This window comes from Vulpes vulpes, chromosome 2 (genome assembly GCF_048418805.1).
Source record: "Vulpes vulpes isolate BD-2025 chromosome 2, VulVul3, whole genome shotgun sequence".
NCBI lineage: Eukaryota > Metazoa > Chordata > Mammalia > Carnivora > Canidae > Vulpes > Vulpes vulpes.
Genome location: NC_132781.1, coordinates 47,299,164 through 47,318,425, shown reverse-complemented (window position 1 = coordinate 47,318,425; position 19,262 = coordinate 47,299,164). Strand labels below are relative to the sequence as shown.

Genomic DNA, 19,262 nt, shown 5'->3' with positions numbered 1-19,262 from the left:
TCCCACATCTGGCAAGTGCTCAGTGTGCAGAAAGGAAACAAATCAGATTTTAATTAAGGATATAGGCACCTCACATTAATCTTGTAGTAAAAGGTCTGAACGTGAACTGACAAGGCACATCCTGGCACCCTCCCCTCCTGCCACAGGAAGGACAGCCTGGGATAGAAGGGAAGGAGGTTTGGAATAAGGGTTGGGCCCATGAGGATTGTGTGAGTGGTCTCAAGTCCTTACGAGAGACTCCTGAACAGCCAAAAAGTTGCTCTCAGGTAGGGTCTAGGGTAAGTGAAGGAAGGGGGCCAGCCCTCCTCCCCTACGGGGGAGCTTCTCTCAACATTTGTCAGGTCTTCCTGGCCTCTAAGGCAGACTGGTGTGTGTGTGTGTGTGTGTGTGTGTGTGTGTGTGCGTGCACATGTGCAACACGTGCATCCACACACCCCTATACACCAGCACAAGATAAGGAGCAGTCAAAGGGGATTAAATAGGGTCCCTGACTCTGGGAAAGTAGAGGTAGGCAGAAGGTGGAGACACTAAGCCACCCACTTCCAGAACATCCCTCCAAAAAACCCAAAAGGGGTTGGTGTGATAAGGATCCAGAGGGGTTGGGCACAAGCCTAGCTCAGAACCAATCTGTTGGTCACCTCAAGGCTTAGAGATCCAGTTTCTTTACCAGACCTTAGCCTGGGCCACCTGTGATTACAGTTGGGGGAGTTGAATTACGTAGAAACAGCATCAGGAAGGTGAATGTACAATGTGGCCTTCGGGGAAGGGCCTAACCCCCAAATCCTGTCCTTTCTAGCACCAACACCTCTGAGTCCACTGGCCACACCACCTGGCTGCTTGGGTCTCTGAGAATAGCAGTGGCAGCGAAATGTCTTTGGCTCACACCTGTGGGGTCAGTCCTTCAAGCTGCTCCCAGAAACAATGGCTGCTTAGGTCAAGGCCTTCGGCTCCAAGCTCAGCACCCAATCCTGCCTGGGATGGCTGTCAGAACCCGTTTGTGCTGCCTGAAGCCTTAAAGAAAATAAAGACGGTGGCATCAAGATGCAGGAGGGCCAGATGCCTGACTGGCAAGGCCTGGGAGGGGCCGTCCGTGGTGTGGTTTTCCATCTCAGAGTCTGGTATCTGTCTCAGAGGGAGGTTCCTCCCCAGCCCGGTCTGGGAGAGTCCTGGCTGAAGGCAGGCTGGTTTGTGTGTAAGGCGTTTGGCCCCGAGGAAGACAGTGCTTCAACACTGGCAGCACACTGAGCCAGCCCTGCACTCCAGCCTCTGTCCTGGCCTTCCTGGCATGCACAGGGCCCAGGACCATTTATGCTGGGTCCCTGGGTACTAGTTCAGTTGGTCATACCCTGGTTTCTTTCTGTATAAGCAGAAGTGCTGAATGAAGAACACAATATCGAAGAAGATGGAGAAGATGCCGAGTCCGAACTTGGTTGGGTCTCCAAAGATCAGTGTCCACTGGTCTGTGAACAGCCATAGGGGACTGAGTTGGTTTTAAGTTGGCAGCTCTTAAAACAGCTGCAGCATGTGGGGCTCTTGGGTGGGGCGGGGTGGGGGGGTATCCTCATCTGCCCAGGAAACCACAAATCCTCCAGCTACAAAATCCCCACTTTGGCTGCTGGGATTGGCCTGGAGTCCCTGGCTGAAGGGCTGGGGGTGGGTGGAGCGGTATCCCAGGAAGCCTGGCCCCCCTGTGCCTTCAGCCCACCAGATGGGCGGCTGCCTGCTGGCTGACTCACCATTATTATAGGACTGGAGGAACATCTGGAGGAGGCTGAAGCTGCCCCCAGTGAAGTCCAGAAGCACGTTACCAATGCTCCAGCCCTCAGTGCTTTTGTAGTAAAAGTTCATGTAGGCCTGTGTCAGATAGAAGGACGGTGGTGAGGGGGCTGGGTGGCTGCCTCTTATACCTTGTGACTGCCTCTCCCAACAAGAGCAGCTCTAATTCCTCCCACTCATATGCTTGGGACTTAGCAGCAAAGAACACGATGACCAGCCCAGGGAACAGTATGGGCGGGTCCAGAAGTCTCGTGTGGGCAAACAGCTCATCCTCTCATCCCTGCACCTCACAACTGCAAAGGAGGGGGAGATGCTGCCTCTCCATCTTCATCTTCCCTGTTCTGGGACAAACCAGCAATTGATTTTTCTTCTCACCTCCAACGAAGGAGAAACTCAGCCTGGACTTCATGTTGTCCTTATGAACACAGCTGGGAGTCAGTTGCCTGGTCTGGAGGTTACCTTGGAAGAGTTACTAGAGTTCTCCTAGCCTCAGTTTTCCCCATCTGTAAAGTGGACTTGGCTCCCACCTTAGCTCTGGCTGGGCTCTGGGGACTTCCATCTCAGGCTTTCTAGGTCTAGTGGGTGGATGCATTTGGGCATCCCACTTTTTGCTGCCACTGCCCTATAGCCTTCCTCCAATGCCAGAACGCTCTGGACTTACTGGGGCAACCGTCCTATCAGCCAAGAGGTAGTGGTCCATAGTGGTCTTGTCTCAATCGGCCACCTGTCAGTCCCCTTCTTCATCCTCTCCTACCCTCTTTCATGCTTGTGGCCATCTCTCCAGTCTTGGGGCAATTCCAAACATCAACAAGTGGGGCTCCTGCCTCCTGGGTTGACCAGGCCCAAGCCTTCCCACACTCAGGGACGGTGGCCTTACTTTCCTTAAGACTTTCCTCCACCCCACTCTGAAGCCTTCTTCCCAACCCCCTAAGGCGTGACTCTACCTTTTTTGTTTTTTATAACACACTTTTTTTTTCTGGCCCTACCTTTTTAGCTTCAACATTGCTCCTCACTGCCTTTCATACTTCTCTGCTGTGTAGGCTGCCCCCAGCCTGAAATGCCCTCTCCTCTCTTGCCCACAAAATTGAGTCCTGCTCACCCTTAGGAGCCTGGATCTGTTTCCCTGCCCTCCAGGAGATGAGCCTTGACTCTGGCCAAAAGACTCTCCTTTCTGAGCCCATGAAATACAAGGTTCTCTGCACTGGGGAAACTGAAAAGGGGTCTTCATGGGAAATGGGGTAAGTTAGAGGAGGCCCTAGATTCAGTGGGGGTGCCCACCACTGGCAGCTACTTCCCACCTCGTTGTGTCCTGGTCCCTTTGGGCGAAGGGGGAAAGTGTGTTGAACTCTAAGTCTCTGAATCTGAGCAGGATCTAGTACTTGGGGTAGCATGCTGAGGACCCTTAAGGTGGATCCTGCATGAGGTCTCTGGATGGGAGATGGAGGTCAGAGGTTGTAGCGCTGGGCTGCCTCCTCTCCATCTTTCTCAAGTGTCCTGCTGCTGCTTGTCAGGGTCGTCAGAGCAATGGGGACAGAACTGAAGTCCTTAGGAAAGACTGGGATGGGGAGACAAGTGACCTGTACCACCTGATGCCCAGAGCTGAGCTTGAGCTCAGAAAAATCTTCACTGACTTTCTCAGGTGATTCGTGGCTCCAGGGAATAGAACAGTCTTTCTGGCCAGCTTTCTGCCTGGCTCTGCTCTGGCTGGGCTCATGGCTTCCACTGCAACTCTCCATTTACATCTCCTCACCCCAGCTAGAAGCTGCCCCACGGGAGCAGGACCTGGGCTCTCTATCTTGTCTCACTCACGCTAATGGCCATGTGAAGGGTAAGGAAGGCCCCAGAGGTACCTGTGGAAAATACTTGATCAGCGTCACTGCGAGCTTGATGTAGGAGAAGCAGAAGAGAAACTGCAGCCATGTGATCACCCTGACTGCAGCCAAAATCATGGTGACAAGCACGAAGACCCACGAGAGCACCAGAAAGCTGATGGCAGGCCAGGACACGTGCTGGGTGCCCCGCTGAGGGTGACAGAGACAAGAAAAGGGAACAAGTGGCGGGGAGGAAGGAGGGGGGCACAGATTACCCAGTGCCCATCACACCCTTGTCACTGTTAGGGTCTCTAGTTCAGTCCCTAGTCTTTTCAGAGCCCATTTTCTCCTTGTTCCCACATTGCAGAGCTGGGGCCTCTTGGAGGCCACCAGGAGCTGGAAATGTGGCCTGTAACACACCAGAGGCCTGATCATTCCCTGATCCAAGTGGAGTCTGATCATCTCTGAACCAATCCCTCACCCCTACCTTTTCCCAAGGTAGGCCTCCTTCACTGGGCTTCACAGCAAAGGGTGATACCTAGAAGGTTCATGAAGATGGGAGCCAAGCAGTCCCTGGCTGATCTTGCATGTGCAGAGGGAGCTCCCCAAGGGAAGCAGTGTACCCACAGGGAAGTAAGAGAAAACATGCATGTCAGTGATCCCCCAAAACCAGCCTAATGGTGCCTTTCCCTGCTGAGACACCCAACAGCCCTCCAGCAATACAGCTGTGGGGAGACTGGCCCCACAGACCCGCGGGAGCCTGTGCCCCCTCACCAGGACCCTAAGTCCCAGCCATACTCACCTGCTCCTAGTTCTCTCACTGCCCCTAGGCCTTCATAGCTCTGCCTTCCCGCTGGGGCTGCCCCACCCTAACTTCTGTGTCCTCCCTCCTGCTTAGCTCACAATCTGCTGGGTCATCACTGCCTCTCTGTGTCCCTCACCCCAGGCCAGGGGGCCTAAGGGCTTGGGCTCGTCACAGGTGTCCCCTGTACCCAGCGCAGGGCCAAGTCTATTAGTCCAGTAAGTAGCTGCTGAGTTTCTGTGTCTTCTGTAAAGTGGAAGGTATGGGTGGCAAGTGGGGGTGGCAGACATTGGCCTAGGCAACCTCCGGTGGGGTAGGCACCAGATTCATCTCTCACCTCATACAGGAAGCACTGCACCATGACAACCAGGGTGAGGGCGACGGCATGCAGGCTGAAGAAGACGTCATTACTGTCCACAGGATTCACTCCATTGGGGTATTTGAGGAAAAACTGCTCCTATTTGAGGGTTTGGGAGAAGCTTGGGGGTGAAGTGCAGCCAGGCTACCAAACAGCTTGGGCAGGGCTGCAGGGGGCAGGCAGTGCCGTACCTTGATGGAGGGTACCCAGAGGAGACCAATGTTGAACACGCTATAGGCCACGAAGCCTGTCAGGTTTAGGGCCACGAAATCAAAGCTTAGACCAACGACACTGTGGCATGGAGTGATGAAGAGACAGCAAGGCAAAGGGTGAGACTGGGGAGGAGAAGAGGGGATAGAGCTCTCCCAAGAAAAGCACCATCCTCAGGTCCCTTTCCACATCTCAATCAATCCCACCCTCTTGAGTACTGGTTTCCTGCCCCCTGCCCGTGCTCCCCACCCCCCTGCTTGTCTCCTGCCTCTTTAAGTCCTGGCCCCAGTGGGAAGTCCTGGAAGCCTCCTCCAGAGAGGAAGCATCTCCTCCCTGGCTCCCAGCTCAGCAGCCCCCAATGAGGCCCATGTGGCTAGGGAGGCTGCAGGAGAGCTTGGGTCCTTGCTGTGCATAGATACAACTCCAGGCCCACCCTGTCTCTACAGTCAGAGTTGGGTGGCTGCTTAACATCCAAGGCTGAAGGGCCAGCTCTGGCACTGCAGCAAGACTTGAGACTAATTCCTCCAGTGCTGGATGGATCAAGAACAGAGCAGATTTGGTGGACTCCCCCACCCAACACTGCCCATTCTCCATTTCCCTGAAAAGCCCCATTTTGTTGCTGTCATAGCAGGGGGCTGAACTGGGCCACAGACCAAATGTCCAGAGCTGCAAGTCCTGCCACAGGCTCTTAGAGCTTTCACATTGAACACTTATAGAAAGGGCAAGAAGGGAGAAGAGCAGAGGAAGAAAGCCTGAACCCATGCTGCCTGCAGCCTCTCCGGAATGCCTCCCATATTACCAGCTTCAAGTGACTTCACTTAAAGCTTAGCAGTTACCTTTTCCGCCTCCAATTGGTGATCACCTGGGGGTAGAAGGAGATGGACCAGGACACAAAGTAAATCCAGCCGATCACCTGGTTTATGATGCTAATGACATGGCTGTGGATGACCAAGAAGCGGATCCTTGGGCTAGAAAGAATTTGGTCACAGATGAGCTGAGGCTGGGCTTGAAGGATACCCCCACGGACCCTACACTGCCTGTCTACCATCTCATCTTTTAAGGCCCACGAGGGCTAAGGTCAACTTACCTGGTCTGGTTGGAATGATTTCCGTGCAGATAAACAGTAACTTGTCCAACATTTTGAGATGTCACTTGGAAAGAGGACTCTGTCACTCCGGGAGGCACCACAACCTGTTAGGAAAACTAAATTTGATCTAGTGCTACAGGGTTATTAGGACCTCACTGAGTGTCTAGCTCTAGGCTACACTTTAGGGAATGGTGGGATGGATCACATATGGTCCCTGCCTACCAGGAGCTTACTCATAAGAGGGAGAAACACTGGACCAACTACCCTCCCTCGCCCCAATACCTGCGTGTTAGATGTTCTGAGCAGAAGAGCCCTGCCCTCAGGCCCTCCCCTGCCTCAATTCCCAGAGGAGAATTGAAAAGCTCTACTTTTTCACTAACCATGCGATCACAGGCAAGTTATTCAAGCTCTGACCTCAGTTTGCTCACCTGTACAAGGGGATAACAGAAGTGTCTACAGAGTTTTTATGACTGGCACGATGTCCAAAAATACTATGACTGCTATTACTTCTACTTTCATTATAATGGAGGGCTCCTCTGCCCCATTCCCAGTGTGGCTGCTGAGTGACAGACAGAAGAGGTGCATACAACAGACACTTGTCAGGGAGAACACTCACTTCTCGATACTTATCAAAAGCTCTGCTCCAAGACACAGTACTCAGAGTCTGCCTGCAATCTTTTTTTTTTTTTTTAAGATTTTATTTATTTATTCATGAGAGAGAGACAGAGAGAGAGGCAGAGACACAGGCAGAGGGAGAAGCAGGCTCCATGCAGGGAGCCTGATATGGGACTTGATCCCCGGACTCCAGGATCAGGCCCTGGGCTGAAGGCGGTGCTAAACCGCTGAGCCACCCGGGCTGCCCCTGCAATCTTTGATCTCCTACTCATTCACTCTCCCTGACATTCTCAAATCTTCCAAGCAGCATGATACCTTCCCCAAACCAACTATCTCCCTCTCTTTGCTCTGTGGACATTGCTCTAGGCCCCAGACCCTCACCCATACCACAGGCATTGTGAGGATGCAGCCATTAGAATTCAGTGGCTTCTTTATGAGGACCCTGGAAGGATTGTCTTTTTGTTTTTAGCATCAGAAATCAGGAGGCTTTGGCAGAACAAGTGAAATGCTGTAAGTGGCTGCTGCAAAGTCCAGAGTCTGATTCATGGTGTAGCTTGCCCACCTCTTGCAAGCCACATCTTCATGACATGTACCACTCTTGGCTATTTTTTCTTATTTTTAACTAGTTTTCTTGGCCATGTTATTCGTATATCTGTAAGTGGCCACTGAATCGCTTTAGGAACTAGGTAGGAAGAAAATTGGTCAACTAGAAACCAACTGATACAAGGCAGAAGGAAACTGTAACTATCACTATCTTTTTCTTTTAATTAATAAGCTTTATTTTTAATTAAATTTTTTAGAGAGAAAGAAAGAGAGCAGATACACACAAATGGGGACGGGCAGAGAGAGGAGAGAGAATCTTAATCAGGCTCCACGCTTAGCATGGAGCTCAATGTGGGGCCCAATCTCATGACCCATATGATATCTCATGATATCATATCATGATTTGAGCTGAAATCAAGAGTCAGACAGTTAGCTGACCGAGCCACGCAGGCGCCCCAATAAAGTTTATTTTAAGAACAGTTTTAGGTCTACAGCAAAATTTACCACTATTTTTTCGGAGTGCTTTCTTTCTACATACCACATAAAATCCTAGACAGCTTATACTTGCTACTGCTTTTAATCCTCACAACCCTGTCAAGGAGACATTATTTGCCTATAAATGAGGAATTTATGACATATTGGATGGAGTATCTCGTCCAAGGCTCATAGGTCAGGGTCCAAGGCTGCCTGACCCCCAAGTTCTAACCAGTGGTTTCCAACGGCACAGGGAGTAATAGATAGGAGTAGTTAGAGCTGGATGGGGAAGGGGCCATATAGGCTGAACCCTGGAAAGTGGGTCAGTACCCATAGAGACCATTCTATAACTGGATTTGACTCCTGCCATGGATTTCTTAAAACTATAGCTGACATACAATGTTATCCACCATTAAAATTTTCCAAAAATTGAACTGCAACATATGTGTAGAAAAGTACACACATCACAGCTTGATGAAGTAACAACCACAAACCCAGTTCAAACATACAGGTCAAGAAATGGAACACTTCCAGCGCTCCAGAAGCTCCATTCTGCTCCTTTCCAGTTACACCTGGTCCCCAGGGGGAAAGTGTTATGCTGACCAACAGCACAGATTGGCCTTGACAGTGTTTGTACTTTGTTGCACAAGGAAGCATACAGAGTAGGCTTTTCTGTGTCAGGCTTCTTTCCCTTAAGATATGCTTGATTTTCACTGATTTTGAAAAGATACTTTCATTCGGATGTCTGGCCCTAAGCTAGGTAATCAGCATCATTTCTGACTTTAAATTTGATCTGTGGATCAAACCAGACCTCAGCTGGGTGCCACGACCTGCTGTAAGAACCAATGGCTTTCGGTAAGAAAGCAGGCTGCAGCAGGCTTCTCACCCCGGGGCAGGTGAAAGTTGTGAGAAATGGCTCTGTCTAATGAGGTGTGGTGTTCACCAGAGAATGAGAGGGAAATGCCCTCCCACACAAGGCCCTTCTGGGTTGATACTCTTTATCTGATCACATGCTTCAGTACTGTTTTCTTGCCAGGGGGCCTCAGAGCCAACCTGCAGCCCATTTCTACAACCACACAGGGCCTTGTGACATGCTGCACAGTAATCCCTGCATTTATCATGTCTATTTTTTTTAAACTCTTGTTTATTCTCTACATTGCTGCCTCCCCTACTGATATTTTTATCTGATCAATGGTAATTGGGTCAAATGTTGGTTAAGGTAGAAGCAATGTATACATGAACAGATAAATGCATAAGGGCCATGAATAGTTATCGTTAGACGGCACCTGGCACTGGTTTTTGGAAATAACACTCAACCAATGGAATCTCAGACGAGTGCTTTGCAAACTTAGGTGTGAGCTTAAATCACTGGGGATCTTACTCATGCAGGTTTTGTATCAGTAGGTTTGGGGATGGGACCCATGATTCTGTATTTCTAAAAGGTTTTCAAGCAGGGACAATACTGCTGGTCTGCCAATGCCCTCTAGAAGCAGCCATCTTATTAAGAATTTCTTCTACATTCCCAGAACCCTTTTTGCTTTACATTTCTTACCACCACCTTCCTAATTCCATCTACATGGCATAAAATGCCCATCCTCAAAGAGATGAACAAAGCCAAAATCGGAGATTTTTAGAATGCTGGAACAGGGACAGCCCATAGTAGAAAAACAAGGTGGCCTATTTCTACAAGCACTTACTTGAAAAGTATTTTGTTACCCAGTAGTTGAAATTCATTACTTACTTCATTAGGGAGGTCAAGGATAGTAACATTTTTTGAACGAAATGTGATTTGAAAAGTGATCACCAAGGTTGCATTTAATGGATGCCTGTGGAGGATAAGAGTCTGATTACTGCTGAGTAGTTGGACACTGTGAGATCTCAACTAACCCTCTGGATTTCACATTGGGCCTGTTACTGCTCAAGCAATTAGGGATTTTGCATCTGTCACTTCTCAAGCAATTTGGGCTAAAAGTACTATATGCTAGGCCCTGAGTGGTAGGGGTGGAGTCCTTGCTCCTTAGGGGCTTTCTATCTGTATCAGGAGACAAGAGCCCCAAGGGGGGCCAGGTGAGAACATGAGAAAGTGGGGAATTGGCTGTGACTGCCAACTGAGGTGTTCAGAGGCCAAAAGGACCATGCATCTGCTCTGGTAGAGAAGGCTTTCAAGGGCTCAGGTCTGAGCAGGGACCAGTGTGTCCCCAGAAAGCCAGGAGAGGTGTTTGATGGGAGTAGCTGGTGGTGTCCTCAAGTGTGAATGTACAGACCGGGAGTTAATTTGGAAGGCCATGGAAAGTCACTGAAGGATTCTGGAGAGGGGCGATGTGGTGAGGAGATGGCTTGTCAGATTTATAAGGTGGCAAGGGCTGGGATGGAATGCAGGTTGCTATCAAAGCTCAGGTTTGAAATCAGACTTCCCAGGAAGGTGAAGAAAAGGGAGAAGGGTACAGAGAAAAGGACAGGGCTCTAGCTCTTTATCGTGGGGGGATTCTTAATTTATTTTTTAAAGATTTTATTTATTTATTCATGAGACACACACAGAGAGAGAGGCAGAGACACAGGCAGAGGGAGAAGCAGGCTCCACGCAGGGAGCCCGACGTGGGACTTGATCTGGGGACTCCAGGATCACACCCTGGGCCGAAGGCAGGCGCCAAACTGCTGAGCCACCCAGGGATCCCAATCGTGGGGGATTCTCATGGCTGGGAGGTAAGAGTAGGGAGAGGCAGTGAAGGATATGGAGGGGGAGGCAGGCTCTCTGGCACTCGGTACTAGGTTGGCTCCTCATGCCTGAACCAGGAGAGGTCAGCCAGTAAGACTCTCAGATAAGGCTGAGACTCTCAACAAGTGGGAACGTTGCCATGAATGGGATCCACCATACATGGGTCACTTCTGCTTTCAGAAGTGCTGCTGAGAAGCTCAGGTCCCTGCCCCCTCACGTTCAGGGCTCTCATCAGATACTTAGAGCCTTGAAAAGGATCACTCTGAGGTCTGGCATCAACTGCAGGTGGCTCAAGGCCATCTCTCAACTGGGGAAAAGGCTCATGTCTACAGGGGGAAAGCCTCCTTCCTTCTCCTCTGACCAGAAACAAGGATTCAGTGGCTGGAAGTAGAGAAACTCTGGGGCCCCAGTCTCCAGACACCTGCTATCATCTCTCTTTCTCTGGCTTGTCTTTTTCTTATATATTTTTAAGTCTTTTAAATTTTTATTTTTAAGTTTTTAAAGCTTATTTTATCTTCTCAGGAAAGAAGGGACTTGGTAATACCATACAGAATATCCACTTGTCTTAAAATGAAGAGGCAAAGGTATTACACTTGAAATATGTACAGATGGAGCCAGGAGTCAGCCTTGACCTGGCCATGGGATGAATGAATCCAGAGCCGGGCCCAGGAACTTACTGAAGGATGATGCTGGTGTTGGCTGAGCTTCCATTTTCCAGCTCTACTGTAGCAGGAACAGTGAAGTCAACTGTCGACCCTGGAAGGACCCAAACCATTAGGTCAGAGAACTCAAGCCCACAGGGGAAACTGGGACGTGAGTCCCTGACATCTGACCTCATGAGCTCTGGCTCATGACAACCCCCATCTTCTAGAAGAAGACATGGAGGTCCTAAGAGGATAGGTGATGGGCCTGGAAACCTGAGCCTTCATTACGTTCTTTCCCCTTCTGCTGCCAGAGAGACAGAGGTGGACACAGGCCTGAGCAGGAAACACAGTAGCTTCCTCTTCCCCACACTGACAGGCTCTGAGGCTGAGTTACCCAGAGATAGTTCTAGAACAATGGAACCCAAAAACTGTCACACAGGAATTCAAGCATTGATCTGGGACTGGAAAATGTGGACTTAAAACACTTAAGATTGGAAAGCACAGGGGTCTCCTCTGTTCATGGAGTTCAAATGGCCCTGCAGACCTGGTCCAGCCCCTTCCTCTACTCTCAAGAGACACACAGGGCCCAGCTATCCTTTTTGTAAAGAATCCCTTTGGGCTCACCGATCCCCTTCCTGAGGGCTGACCATGCTTGGGGAGCCAGGGGAAAATTGTCTATCAGTCTCACTATCACTATTCCTCTTGGTATTAGGCTATTAATGCAGGATAAGGTAGACAAATGGGCCTTGGGAGTGAAGCATGTTTGGGAGGCCGAGTACCCTACAGCAACTTGGCCACAGAACCAGAGTGAGTTAGCCTCTCGCTGACTTCTTCCTGTGTTCCCTGGGAGGCCCACACGCCCACTCCAACCTGCTTGCAGGTGTGCTCAAAGCCCCAGGCACCTGTCCACCTCACCTCCTTCACCTCAGGACCTTCAGGGTTATGCAAGGACTAAGGAGTGGCATGAATCTAGAACTGGCAGGGAGTCCACAGGGGAAAGGAGCTCAATTTGATTAAGATGGTCTTTATACGGGGAGTGGCTGTAGCGAAGGGCCTCGGTTTCTCTGTCCTCAGTTCCCTCCAGGGATAAAATAAAAAACTGAGATCTGAAATTTTAGATGATGAGGCTGGAAAGGAGGCAAAGAAATAAAATGAGCAGGGATCCTACGCAGGTCTAATCTTTGCTACTTTCTAGCTCTGTGACTTTGGGGGAAGACTTTTACCCTTTCCTGGCCTAAGTTCCCCTCTGTAATAACTGAGGTGGTGGGGACGCCTGGATGGCTCAGTGGTTGAGTGTCTGCCTTTGGCTCAGGGCATGATCCCAGGGTCCTGGGATCGAGTCTTGCATTGGGTTCCCTGCAGGGAGCCTGTTTCTCCCTCTGCCTGTGTCTCTGCCTCTCTGTGTCTCTCATGAATAAATAAATAAAATCTTAAAAAAAAAAATAATGGAGGTGGTGGTGGCTCTTCTTCCCTGGGCTTTATCTAAAGCCTGACAGTGCAGGTGTAACACACATTAGGGCCTCAGGCCCAGAGAATATAAATAATCTAGCAGGTCTGGAGTGGGGCTCTAGAATTTGTATTGAGAAATACCAGGCTTCATGGCACCACCTTGGAAATTGTTTACTCACAAGATGTAACTGCAAAGTGACAGGACTGATGGTTTAACAAAACTGGAAGAGCCTTCAAGAGGCCAGATAACAAATGGTACAGCCACTGTGTATGGCTCGCTGGAAGCTTCTGCAGGATTTGTATTATTTGTATAAGATTCACTTGAAATCCTTAGTCAGGGATTTAAAGATATATTTGATTTTTTAAAAAAGATTTTATTCATTCATTTGAGAGAGCGAGGGAGAGGGGGAGGGAGAGGGGGAGGAGGGGGAGAAGCAGGCTCCCCACTGAGCAGGGAGCCAGACATGGGGCTCCATCCCAGAACCCTGGGATCATGATCTGAGCCGAAGGCAGACACTTAACTGACTGAGACACCCAGGCGCCCCAGATATATTAGTTTTTTTTTTTTAAAGGTTTATTTATTCATGAGAGACACAGAGAGAGAGAGAGAGAGGCAGAGAACCAGGCAGAGGGAGAAGCAGGCTCCATGCAGGGAGCCCGATGTGGGACTCAATCCCAGGACTCCAGGGTCACACCCGGGGCTGAAGGTGGCGCTAAACCGCTGAGCCACGGGGGCTGAACAGTATATTAGTTTTTGGACAAGAGACAAACTGATGATCAAAATAACGGGTCTGCCATCCTAGGAGTGCTAAACACTTTCCTTCTTTCTCATGGGAGGAATTTCAGCAATGTTTTAAGCACTGGGAGAATTGATAGAATGATGCACATCTCTCAGGGCTCTGCTCTGAAGGTTAAATGTCACAAAGATGCCCAAACCCTCAGGTGTTTTTTGACATCCAGCCTGTGTTCTGTGAGGCTCCTAGCCCCACTTGGGCTGCTGTACCCTGTTCCTCAGTTTCTCCCTGAGAAGGTTTTTTCATCTTACAAGGGGATGCTGGGCAGACTCCTCAGGTATCTGAACCTGACAGAAGAACTAGGTGCAACAAGGTAGCCTATTCATTTGCTTCTGCAGCATCTCCTAGGACTTATAATTCCTCTGCGAGGTCCACAGAACAGGGAGTTGTTGGAGCTCCACAACTTGACTTTGGGGGTACGGAAAAGGCAGGAGGGACTTCCTAGAAGATGGACAATTATTTGTGGAATCATCTGGATCCTTGTGAAACTCCTGAAGACCTGGGTCTGCTCCATCACCAGCAGACCAGTACAGGCTGGACAGTCCTACACCCTTGGCTATTATCAGGTCAGGCTACTTACTCTATTGTACCATCTCCCTCTTTACAAAGTTGATGGCCCGTTTCTAAACTTACCACATTTCTCTATGAGCTGCAGGGGAAGAAGGATACAAATAATCAGCCAACTCCTTATCATGTTTCTCAATTTCAAAGAACTAGAAAGAAAAACCGCAAGAGAAGTTCAGGTTAAAGTGGGAGCAGCTCAGCAACAAATGGACAATATGCCACCTGGAATCATGGCACAGACAGTTCATAAAGCACTTTCACCTCACACCTGTGACCTCATGCAGTTTGCATCACCAGCTTGGAGGTGACTGGGGGAAGGGGGGTGGGTAGGTGTGGAACTTAGCTTTCTTTGACAGGTGGAGACAAGGGCTCAGAGAGGCTAAGTGTGTTGTGTAAGGTTCCACTCTGAGAAAGTAGACAAACACTGAATTTTTCCCTCTTTAACTGTTTCTTGTAACCTAGTTAACAGAAAGAAGGAATGCAGTTTTATTGGCTGAGGGTTCTTTTTCTCCAAAAGTTATCCAAACTGTGGTCAGATGTTTGACTTTGTGAACCTATGAACCTTAAAGAAATTAATTTCATTCTCTGTCCAGGGACAAAAGTCTAAGTGGCTAATGGCACCACTGACACTTTCTCACTTGACAAGGGTCACCTCTCCAGGAGCGGCAGGGATCACTCATAATGGGGACCCAGCAAGGGACAAGCCCCAGATTAGCCCAGAAGAAGCTGGTTAAGTGAGGGAGACACACTACAGAATACTTGTAACCCCAAAGCACAGCAGGGGAACCACGTGTCAAGATGGGGCAGGTCCGCATGGGTATCTGTAACTTGGTCTATATGTGCTGCCTGAGCATGCAAAGCCTCGGCCCTCCCACCTGACAACTTCTGGGATTTCTGTGGCGAGGGCTATGGGAGGTCTATGTGGAAACACCCCTCTGGTTTCAGTTTTCCCAAAAGGCCTCAGGGGACTTCCCCTACCTTCAAAGAAGTCTCCCTGGTGGCTCCAGCCTGCCTGACCTCCGCCTGTCCCCGTCTCCTCCAGGCCCTCTCTGCCTGATGCCTTTGATCTGTTAGGTCTTATCTCAGAGGAGTTTTCCTACCTCCTGGCACTGACCTCCTCCCTCTGGCCTCTCTGGAGTCTTCACCTTTGTTGCTGTGTCCCCATGCTCTCTACCTCCCAGCTTCTATACTCTGACCTGCAGGGAATTGGGTCTCCTGTGTCTATGGAATGACCATGGGTCTCTTGTCACTCTCTGCTCCTCACACCTGCCTGTGTCCTTAGTTCAGGACTCAGAATGTCCCTCGGGGTAGAGTCTGGGTTTTCCTCTGGAAATCAGATATGAATCAAGCCTAACCAGCTCCTCTCTCATCCTGCAGGAGTGGAATGTGGACTGAGAAACTCAAATATTTGGTCAGCAAAAGTCCCCAGCCTCAGGGGTGGAAATACCCTGGAGAAAAGACATCAGGACAGACATCGAGAGCTCAGTTTATTAAAGTGTCAGAAGAAGGGTAGAGTGATAGCTATTCACTAAAACTGTGTCTTGAGAATGCTACAAAGTAGAATTGGAGAATTTCATGACAATGGGCTCTGTTTGGCCTGGCCCTCTTCCTGTTCCATCTTCCAGGCCTCACTCAGATACAACTTTAAGAAGTCTCCCACTCCCAAACCATGCATCACAGGAGCAGCGTAGGGTCCGGGGCCCCCAGCTCCTTCAGGTATCTGACTTAATCCTGTCAACTGTTTTACAACCTGGAACTCCTTGAGTCTCCTCTTGTAGAATACAGAAAGTGTCAAGGAATGTGTGCCCTGTAGATAGACTGCATAGGTTTGGACCTGGGGCTTCTCATTTATAAGTTGTGTGACTCTGGGGTGCTACTTAACCTCCTCTATTTCCTAATGTGAAAACAAGGACAGTGAGACTTCATCATATGACTGAAATGAGATGAAATGCAAAACAGGGCTTGTGGCCCTCCAAAGGGCCACAGTACTAGAACAGAGTTAATCAGTGGTATTAAAATTTCCTAGTGGGGAGTAGTTGATTAGGAAAAAAGGTTGATACACAGTGTTGTAAAATGACTAATACCGTTGCCTCGGGCACCTAGCAAACTCTCATAAAGCATGTGTGGTTATTTTTCTCAGTTCTAGTGGAAAAGGCAGGGCCCAATCAGTTGTCCTCCCTTCCTCCAGCCTGAATGCTCCGAAATGCAGGGCAGGGTCTCATTCTGCCCAGTCCCCCCAAAAATGCTCCGAAATGCAGGGCAGGGTCTCATTCTGCCCAGTCCCCCCAAAAAGAGACCAGCACACCCACGGGAGTTCGTGGAATGATTTTTCCAATACCTCCTTTCTCCGAAGTAATCTGCAAACTCCGCGACCCGGATTCAGGCGGCAACTAACCAGAACGCAGGGAAGGGGCTCGGACTTGCCCTGGGGTAGGGCCACCCACACCACCTCGGCAGCCCAGGGTCCCCTGCCTCCGATCACCACCGTGCGGGCCTTTCCGCCTGGAAGCCGTCTGGTGTCTCGAGGCCAGGACTGCTGCTGGGTGATGGAACCCTGCGCGGCAGGATCCCCAACCGACTTACAGTGCCGATCTTCAGCCCTCTGGGGCTCCGCCGGGCAAGTGGGGGAGGCTGCCGGGGTCGCTCCAGTTCTCGCCCGAGGTCCCCTAGGCCCGGGAACGAAGCACACCGGGCGCCGGATCCGTTTCCGACTGTACTCGTTGCCCCCCGTCAGCTGGATTTTGGGTGAGGGCGGGCCAGAAGTCACCTGACTGTAGTCACCTGACCTGGGCGTACAGATTTCCGCGCGGTGCACTCGGGGAACTGTAGTTTAGTCTTAGCCCCACAACTGGGCGGGGTGGCGGCGGAGCAGAGGGGCGCAGGCGCTTTGGCAGGGATGGGTGCTCGGGTGCGTGGGAGGCTTCAGACACTTTGAGGGGACACAGAGGCTCCCGGAGCCCCAGTGCCCGTCAGCGTACCCTGCCCTACCTCGACGAACGAGGCCAGGGACCATCTCCCCTGTCCTAGAACCCCCGTCTTGGGATCCCTGGGTGGCGCAGCGGTTTGGCGCCTGCCTTTGGCCCAGGGCGCGATCCTGGAGACCCGGGATCGAGTCCCACGTCAGGCTCCCGGTGCATGGAGCCTGCTTCTCCCTCTGCCTGTGTCTCTGCCTCTCTCTCTCTCTCTCTCTCTGTGTGTGTGTGACTATCATAAAAAAAAAAAAAAAAAAAAAAAAAAAAAAAAACCCGTCTTACGGAACGGCGGCGAGCCTCCCTCTAGGTCCCTCCGCCTTCCTCGGCCAATGGGAAGGCGAGAAGCCTCCGTGTTGGGCGTGGCCGAAGGACTGGCCGGCCCCGCCCCGCCCGGGCGCCCGGAAGCCGGTGGAACGTGCAGGAGGGGGCGCCACCGCCTCAGACGCCGGCTGCGGGGCTCTCGTGGGCCATGGCTGCGCGGGTGGTCACTCTCGGTATTGACCTGGGCACCACGTCTGTGAAGGCTGCCTTGCTGGAGGCCGCGCCCGGCCACCCACCTGGGTTCGTGGTACTAGCGAGCTGCGCCCGGGCTGCGCGGGCTGAGGCGGCGGCGCCCCAGGTGAGGCAGCGTCCCGGAGCTGCGTCGCCTCAGGGAGCCACTCTTGTTCCTCAGAGGAGGCCTCCTCCACACCCTGTTTCTTCCAGGAAGCCTCCCTGATTTCCCCAGCCTGCCTGGCCTCTGCCTCCCTGCTGTAGCTCCGTCGGACCCGTGAGACGTGAGATTCGGTCCCGGGAGCTCGCCCCGCTGCCGACAGCGATCTCCTGGCCGTCTGGCCTCCGCGGGCCTCGCTGTGGCTCCCTGCCCCCCACCTGCTGTACTTTGACCTGCGGGAGGTTGCTGCCCTGGTGTCTGTGGAGTGACCTCGGGCCTCCCTCTTGTCTGCCCCCTCTGCACCTCCCACCTGCCGGTGTCCTCAAGTTCAGGCTTCAGTTTGTTCCCCAGAGCGGAATTTGGATTTTCCTCAGGAACTAAGCTGTGGAATCCGGGCCTCAGCGGCCTCTGCTCATTCTGCGAGGGGGGACTGTGGTCTGGGGCATGCAAACAAGGGCAGCGGGACACCGGGACCCAGAGGCTGAGACAGGAGAGACAGGAGAGATGAGCTGATTAAAATGTTAGAAAAGGGTTGGGGGGGGGGGGGGGCGCACCTGGGTGGCTCAGGGCGTGACTCCGGGGTCCTGCCTGGGATCCTCCCCGGAGGGAGCCTGCCTCTCCCTCTGCCTGTGTCTCTGCCTCTCTCTCTTTCATGAATAAATACAATCTTTAAAAAAAAAAAGAGAGAGAGAGAAAAAGATCAGATGGATCATTATACATTAAAACTAGTGTCTTGTGAAAGCTACAGGGTAGAAATGGAGAATTTCACCATAATGGGATCTATTTGGAGATGTGGGTTCAGAAAGATCATCAGTCCTTACAGCTGGATTTCATTAATTCCCTGAAAAAGGTAGCTCTATGTTCAGTTAACTGACAACAGAAATTAATATCCAGGAACTTTCTGTATAACTTTATGACTCCCCCCCCCCCCCATCCTGCTTGTTCTCCCAGTTCAAATCCGTGGCCTCTAAGCACTTTCCAGCCACAAACCTGGATTTTCTAAGCCTCACTCCCAAGAGCTTGTTTTTCACAACCTCTTGCCACGTATCTAGACTCAGTTCTTTAGGGTTCAGAGTCCATCTTGGTCAGAAACATTTCAGAGGGTAAAGAGTTCAGGAGCACTTAGCATTTTTTTTTTTTTTTTTTTTTTTTTTTTTAGCATTTTCATAGAGACTCAAAATTTGGTTGGGGCAACAGGATGTATTTTTTTACTTTTAAGATTTTTTGTTTTTAAAGATTTTATTTATTCATGAGAGACAGAGAGGCAGAGACAGTTTTGGTAATTTGTGGTTTTCCAGAAATGCATCCATGTGTTCTAGATTGTCTAATTGGTTGGCATATAGCTGACATAAACATTTTAAAAATCGTTTGTATTTCCTTTATTCATGAGAGACAGAGAGGCAGAGACAGTTTTGGTAATTTGTGGTTTTCCAGAAATGCATCCATGTGTTCTAGATTGTCTGATTTGTTGGCATATAGGTGACATAAACATTTTAAAAATCGTTTGTATTTCCTTGGAATTGGTTATGATCTCCCCTCTTTCATTCATGATTTTATTAATTTGAGTCTGTTTTCTTTTTAAAAAGGCTGGCTAATGGTTTATCTATCTTATTAATTCTTTCAAAGAACAAGCTCCTGGTTTTGTTGATCTGTTCTACAGTTCTTCTGGTCTCTAGTTCATTGAGTTCTGCTCGAATCTTTATTATCTCTCTTCTGCTTGGTGTAGGTTTTACTTGCTGTTCTTTCTCCAGTTCCTTTAGGTGCGAGGTTAGCTTGTATATTTAAGTTTTTTCCA

At 50.3% G+C, this 19,262-nt stretch overlaps 2 protein-coding genes across 7 annotated transcripts in view; one reads left to right on the top strand and one right to left on the bottom strand.

The window, feature by feature from the left end:
- Positions 1-25: 25 nt before the first annotated feature.
- CTNS (cystinosin, lysosomal cystine transporter) lies at positions 26-17,292 on the bottom strand. 3 transcript variants are annotated; one of them, XM_025987983.2, is made up of 12 exons: positions 16,427-17,078; positions 13,913-13,992; positions 11,070-11,148; positions 9,418-9,502; positions 6,045-6,148; positions 5,794-5,925; positions 4,939-5,038; positions 4,727-4,846; positions 3,627-3,797; positions 1,737-1,854; positions 1,346-1,460; positions 26-1,011 (listed from the first exon to the last, which is right to left on the bottom strand). In XM_025987983.2, exons 2-12 carry the CDS (start codon positions 13,971-13,973, stop codon positions 930-932), a joined length of 1,167 nt encoding a protein of 388 aa, XP_025843768.1. In that variant the 5' UTR covers positions 13,974-13,992; positions 16,427-17,078; the 3' UTR covers positions 26-929. The 3 variants fall into 3 exon arrangements, with proteins under 3 accessions (XP_025843768.1, XP_025843766.1, XP_025843767.1); XM_025987981.2 differs by having other exon boundaries at positions 26-1,460; positions 16,427-17,292; XM_025987982.2 differs by having other exon boundaries at positions 26-1,460; positions 16,182-16,608.
- Positions 17,186-19,262, top strand: part of SHPK (sedoheptulokinase) — a 32,119-nt gene continuing 30,042 nt past the window's right edge. For 2 of the 4 annotated variants that reach the window (XM_072747983.1, XM_072747982.1), the window contains exon 1: positions 17,312-17,376. Coding sequence is in view for 2 of the 4 variants with exons in the window: in XM_025987948.2 (XP_025843733.2) it covers positions 17,285-17,434 (150 nt within the window). In the remaining 2 variants the exon portion in view is untranslated. Of the gene's footprint in view, positions 17,435-19,262 lie in introns of all 4 variants that reach the window. The other 2 variants (XM_025987948.2, XM_025987950.2) reach the window with 2 other exon arrangements.

Bases quoted from the DNA above. Each gene is read 5' to 3' on its own strand.
- CTNS (XM_025987983.2), bottom strand. From the start codon at position 13,973: ATGATAAGGAGTTGGCTGATTATTTGTATCCTTCTTCCCCTGCAGCTC. The intron at 9,503-11,069 runs GTAAGTTCCTGG...TATCCTCCACAG, and splicing joins AACACCAGCATCATCCTTCA to GCATCCATTAAATGCAACCT. The intron at 1,461-1,736 runs GTGAGTCAGCCA...GGCTGTTCACAG, and splicing joins CCTCCAGTCCTATAATAATG to ACCAGTGGACACTGATCTTT.